Consider the following 6,296-nt stretch of genomic DNA (forward strand, 5'->3'; position numbering starts at 1 on the left):
ACTAATATCAACTATATTTATGATATTATTAAAATTAGTTAATTAATATTTTTAAAATAAATTTTAAATTATTATCTAATAAAATTTTTAAATATAATATTTAAAATAAATACTTAAAAATATTTCGTTTATTACTGTCTAAATTATAAAAACTGAGATTTTTATTATTTTTTTTTTATAAATTTAATTTAATAGGTTCCATATGACGTGTCATTGTTTTAACTTTCCTCATCCTTCACAGTCAAAGCGCGTGTCTTCACCGTTTATCTCTTGACACCCCTACACTGAAACTCTCGCTTAAAGAAGAAGATAATTAAATTGTTATTGCTATTGATTTTGAAAAAGGAAAAGCCTAACTCAATTCTCCCTGTCTTACCGTTCACGCACCAAAAACCCTAACCCTTTCCATTTCCCAAAAACCCTAAATAATCAAAGTTTCAATTTTTATTAAACCCTAATTATCAAATCAACCTTCCCCTACAGTTCTAAATTAAAATAATTATTAAAAGAAAAGCAAGAAGACGAATTATCATTAGTTTCAAAATTAGGGTTTTGATGAATGGCTACAGGGCCAACTAATACCAGCAGCAACAAGAAAGTGTATGCCCAAAAACTCCAAACCAATTACCGAAATACCAGCCGTATCCCTCAGTCAACGCCGCCTCCGCCGCTGTCGCAGCAGCAGCAGAAACCCTTCGATACGGTGGCTTCCGACGACGATTCATCCAGTCACAGTCACCTCCCATACAATGGGAGAGGGAATTTACTACCCGGGTATGTCAAACTCGATGATAAAGTTAGAATTAGCTTGAATTGTGGATCGAAATCGGTTATTAGAGAATTGAAGAGGAAGTTAGTTAGTGAACTCGATCAAGTTAGAAGCTTAAAAAAGAGACTTGAAGCTAAAGAAACTCAATTTAATGGTAGTAATAGAACTGGTGGAACTCTTGCTAGGGTCAATTCTGAAGTTAGTTATGTGGGCCCCACAAATTCACGGCCTTTGCAGAAGTTAGCTGATAACACCAGTAATAATAATCATTTTGAGAATTTGGATAAAGAGAAGAAAACTTCAAAGGTTAATCATAAGAAGGAAAAGGTTTTGGGTTCAGAGAATATTAAGAAGAAGTTGAAGACGAGTAATGAACCGAAGAAAGGAGGTGAGGGAAACATAATGGGTAGGTGTAACAGAGAGGTATTTAAAAAGTGTGAGGATTTGTTGGAGAAGTTGATGAAGCATCAGTATGGATGGGTGTTTAATAAACCTGTGGATGTGAAGAAATTAAAATTGCATGATTATTTTAAGATTATTAAGCATCCCATGGATTTGGGAACAGTGAAGAGTAGATTAAAAAAGAATTGGTATAAGTCACCTAAGGAGTTTGCGGAGGATGTAAAATTGACTTTTAATAATGCTATGAAGTATAATGATAAAGGGCAGGATGCACATATCATGGCGGATGTGTTGTTAAAGTTGTTTGAGGAGCACTGGGCGATTATAGAGCCTGAGTTTATTAATAATGAGAGGGTTGATATGGGTTATGATGCAGGTTTGCCTAGACCTGCTCCTAATAGAGCTTCAGCTCCTCCTGCTCCTGCCCCTTCCCCTGTCCTTGCTTCTGCTCCTCTGCGAAAAATGCCCTCAGAGAGTAAGATTTTGGATAGATCAGAATCTATGACAAAACCCATGAATTCTAGCATGAAGGCTGCAAATATGGCTACACATGAGGGTAGGCTACCCATGTCAAAGAAGCCTAAAGAAATAGATCCTCAAAGGAGAGAGATGACTTTTGAAGAGAAGCAGAGACTGAGTGCAGACCTACTGGATATGCCTTCAGACAAATTGGATAGTGTGGTACAGATTATTAGGAAGAGAAACCCTGGGCTTTGCCAACAAGATGATGAAATTGAGGTGGACATTGATAGTTTTGATTCTGAGACCCTATGGGAACTTGATAGGCTTGTGAATAATCACAAGAAGGGTTTAACCAAGGACTCAAGAATAGCTGAACCTACTTTTCAAGCAAGAGGAGAAGCTGGCCACAACATTGAGGAGACTGTAAGACCATGAATTAATATTTAGTACATGAATTAATATTTAGTTCTATCTTTCTCTGAGTTTCTTAGATGAAAGTCCTAATGTTTTATCACATTGATGCAGAATCTGACCTCTAGGGCTGCTGAGGCACCAGAAGAATCTGAAGCTGGTAAGATCTTAAAACCGCTAGGATTCATTTTACCTTCATTCAGATTCACTTCTTGGGTCTTGGTGATATTTAAGTTATTACGCCATAATTCAAAAAGCCCATTTCTCTTAAGCAGTTGACAAGTTTGTAGTCACATCTTCTATTCAAAGAGAAAAACAAGGTGACAATGTCAGCAGATCAAGTAGGTCAAGTAGCTCTAGCAGTGATTCTGGATCCTCTTCAAATGGTAAATGAGGCACCTTATCTAATATTGTGTGGTTACATGTATAAGATGTTTTAGGTGATCAGTGTTCCAATTATGAACATAAGAAATTGTTAATATGTTCTGATACTTTTTATGCAGATTCTGACAGTGGAAGTTCCTCTGGATATGGATCAGATGCAGGCCAATGACACAGGAGTTTCTAGATTCAGTTGAGGTAGGAGACTCTAATTCTTGGTTAATAAAATCTTATGTCATCTCTTGCTCCTCCATGACCTGGATAACATTCAATCAAGTGATAGAATGTAAAATCTTCCCCTGTAATGATTGGCTATGCTGGTCATTTTTTCAGGTAATCAAATTATATAGGGGGTTATGAGGTTCCAGCAAGACGCCATGTGATTATGCACTATTTGTTGTCTGATCTTTATTTTGTATAATTGAATTAGCTATCTACAGGCTGCGTCTAATGGGAATCATATTTTGCAATGTGCCTTTATCTAAGGTGCAATATCCTTACTATTTTATTTCTTGATGATGTATTAATAGACTAAAGTAGCTTCACTTGTCAAATGGATTAAAAAAGGATCAGTTCAATAGTTAAAATTGGGCATTCATTGCGAAAATATCCATTATTTTCCTTACCTTAAGGTTCTGCACTGTACTACAATTACCTGGAAGGCTAGAATTGTTTCAGTGAGTAGTAAAGGTGCCTCTGCAAGTTTTCTGACAAATTGCAACTTATAATGAGATGTAGAGTGTGATAAAGTCTTTTCTTCATATATCCTGATTTTAATTCATAAACAATTTTCCTTGTTACCTGGAAAATACGACAAAGATTTTATGCCTTTGTTTCTTTTTCATAAAGTTTTCTTGTAAGTGTTAAGTAGGCTGCCAGTGATCTTAAGTCATCTGAATGCAGCAGAGTCTTTTTCTTGTTCTCACTGTTGGAGTTACCCATGGACTTAAGGTCATTCTAGGGACCATTCACCAAAAGCTTTATTCCTGCAAGGGCAACCAGAGTTGATGATTTCGTCAAACCGACATTAGCCTGTATTTGTTAATAAGGTCTCAATGTGGTTTTACTGCAATTTTGTAGTTATCAGTAGTTATGAAATGAGGCTTTGATTAACTCTAATACTTTGGAATGCTGTATTAGATTTATCGGATTGCTTAGCTTAAAACTTAATTCTAGAACCGTAAATGTTCTCGTTAATATGTGGAGTCATAACATGCCCCTCATTGGTATAGTGTGACATAGACTTCAAATGGCCCCCTTTGAAATCACCAGGATCCAACTGTATCTCAGCTCAATTATATCATCAGTATTGGAATTATGTTAAAGTCTCAGGTTGTAAATCTGTTTTATCCCGATGCTATCAGTCAGTCTATCCAATGTTATATATGAAATCTGCACTGAGGTTATCTCAAACAGGTTAAACTATATGGAATGGGAGTTTGCAAGACCATTGGAATATAGATCAGTCAAGGCTGATGTGCACTAATGCATTCAGTCAAGGCTGGTCTCTTGGCTAAAGTATGAAGATGCTGGGTGTTTCTTTTTTAGCATTAGTTGTTTTTTTTTTTTTCCTTTTTTTGTACTCGTTGCTGACTTATTTTGAAATTTACATTACTGGTTCCTGTTGCAGTCATTCCTTAGGTGTAAATTGATCCAATTGTAGCTGCACCTGACAATACCGTTAATGCTGATTTTGCCCTGCCCTTGGCTGCACAGTGAGGAACAGTCTGTGTTTAACCTTCTTCGCATTATCAAATGATATCTCATCAACCTGAAGTACTTGAAAAATTGTATCGTGTTTTTGTATCACGAGACTCTGCTTCAAAAGCTCACCGTGTTATTGTATCATGAGAATCTGCTTCAAAAGCTTACATGGGGTTCTGCAATGCCAAGGAGATGTGGGGTAAGATTTTATAGTATACTAGCGTTAGAATTGGTTTTGCAATCACTTGTCAGGTGAATTTGAAAAGGAATGGAATCTGGTCAGCTTTTGTTGATGTTAAATGTTCATTGCTCTCTGACTCACAGAATCACGTAGTTCACCCGGTGGGACAAAATTGAGATTCACAAGTGATATTTTTTATGAGGAAAAAGAAAGTGTACCTGATGCACTGAATACATATACCTATTGAATTGGTGAACTATAGGGACAAATTTAGGAGTTGGCATGAAAAATTTTAACTGTGATTGAATTGTGATCGGTAGTTGAAGTGATCAAAATATAGCAAAATGGTAAATAACTGAAAATTAAAATATAAAATTTGCTCTACTAAAAACAAGTTTTGCAGTTTGCAAGTAAATAATCAACCATCTTTATTAGAAGTTACAAGCCTTACATTACTATACGGTTGTAAGCGAACCAAATATTTCATTAGCTATTCGAAATTTTGCTCGATAAAAGAATTCATTCGAAATTATTTATTAAGTTAAATGAATTTAATTTGAGTTTTATTAGGGCTAAATTCGAGCTTGATAGAGTTTAGTTTATTAGTTTGTGAGTATGCTCGTTTATTATCTCACGATCTATTTGGGAGCTGGAGTTCAATTGAGTTCATTTAGAATCAATTTTATGAAGTGAATAATATGATCAATTAATTTTCAATCCTTTTTCAATTTAGAATCAATTTAAATCAAAATAAATTTTTCTTTTGCTTTCTTTTTTTATTCGTTCAGAAAATTATGGAGATTTTAAAATTATAAAAAGAAATATACAGGTTTTGAATCATAAAAAGAAATATATTTCTAGGGTTTAGTACGTTTTTCCACAGTACCATACTAATATTTTGTTATTTTAAAAATTAAAAATATTAGGATCTTACAGACCATTTCGGTTATTTTCGGCTATTAGAAAATCTTCAAAACCGTATTAACATTTTGTTATTTCAAAAATTGAAAATATTAAAATCTTACCAAATATAAATAGTGACTACTATATTGAACTCATCTTTTTTAGTTCAATATAAGTTGGCAGGTGTAAAATGGTGCGATGGCAGGTAATAGAGAAGAGAGGTAATAGAGAAGAAGGTGCGATGGCAGGTGTAAAATGGAACTTTAATTCATTGCATCCAAGAACCTTGAATACTGATTGAAAAATCTAATAAGACTGGCGCCCTAGGACCTTACCTCCGGTCACTTAAGTATCCAAATAAGAAATCTAGTAGCCATTCGGCTCTCTTAATCCAATAAGACTGGCGCCCCGAGAGCAATGCTCGACCAGGGACCTTACCTCCGGCAATTTACACAAATCAGCCCAGAGAGCCATGCTCGACTAGGGCAAACCCATGAAAATCTTATTACATGTTCATAATCATTACCGGTGCGCACGCGGTTCTGATGTAACCCATCAGGCGGCATGTTCTACAAGCCACGTTTTCCAAGACACAATCATCCATTTAATAAATATCATTATCTGATGAACTCAACCAACACATATCGAAATAAAGATTAAAGATCTAAGGTAAAACAACGTGCAATTTGTGAGGAGAAAAATAATAACGTTTATCTTATTATAACATACTAATAATAATATTTATATTATTTCAAATATTAATAATCATATTAAGCACAAATTCTAAATAGCATATTAAAATCAGACTAGCAATAGCGCAAAGATTAAATGACTTTAACTCACAGAATTGGGCGACCTCCTAGCTCTGCTCCGGTGCCTCAGTTGGAGCGAGCCGATCAGACAGATCATCTAATCACGGAAAACAATTTATCAATACGCTGAGACAATCGATCATTAATCCTAGGTCTAGACTCCTAGGACTGACTGTCTAAGAATCTCGACTCGGGAGAATTCTACCGAAAATCCGGCAGAACCTCCCCTACAACACGAATATTACCCCCCGTAAAAACGGGTCCAGGACCT

General features: G+C 35.4%; 1 protein-coding gene across 5 annotated transcripts; it reads left to right on the plus strand.

The window, feature by feature from the left end:
• The first annotated feature begins 272 nt into the window (after window positions 1–272).
• On the plus strand, window positions 273–4,600 carry LOC8288284 (transcription factor GTE4). Of its 5 annotated transcripts, none has more exons than XR_007217307.1 (7): window positions 273–2,056; window positions 2,159–2,204; window positions 2,320–2,430; window positions 2,548–2,623; window positions 2,759–2,911; window positions 3,842–3,943; window positions 4,056–4,600. XR_007217307.1 is itself a non-coding variant. In XM_015722587.3 (5 exons), the coding sequence occupies exons 1-4, from the start codon at window positions 560–562 to the stop codon at window positions 2,595–2,597; spliced, it is 1,704 nt and encodes a 567-aa protein (XP_015578073.2). In that variant the 5' UTR covers window positions 273–559; the 3' UTR covers window positions 2,598–2,623; window positions 4,056–4,600. The 5 variants fall into 5 exon arrangements, 1 of the variants encoding a protein (XP_015578073.2); XR_007217309.1 differs by having other exon boundaries at window positions 2,866–2,911; XR_001535589.3 differs by lacking the exon at window positions 3,842–3,943.
• Window positions 4,601–6,296: the final 1,696 nt, after the last annotated feature.

This window comes from Ricinus communis, chromosome 9 (assembly GCF_019578655.1).
Source record: "Ricinus communis isolate WT05 ecotype wild-type chromosome 9, ASM1957865v1, whole genome shotgun sequence".
Lineage (NCBI taxonomy): Eukaryota > Viridiplantae > Streptophyta > Magnoliopsida > Malpighiales > Euphorbiaceae > Ricinus > Ricinus communis.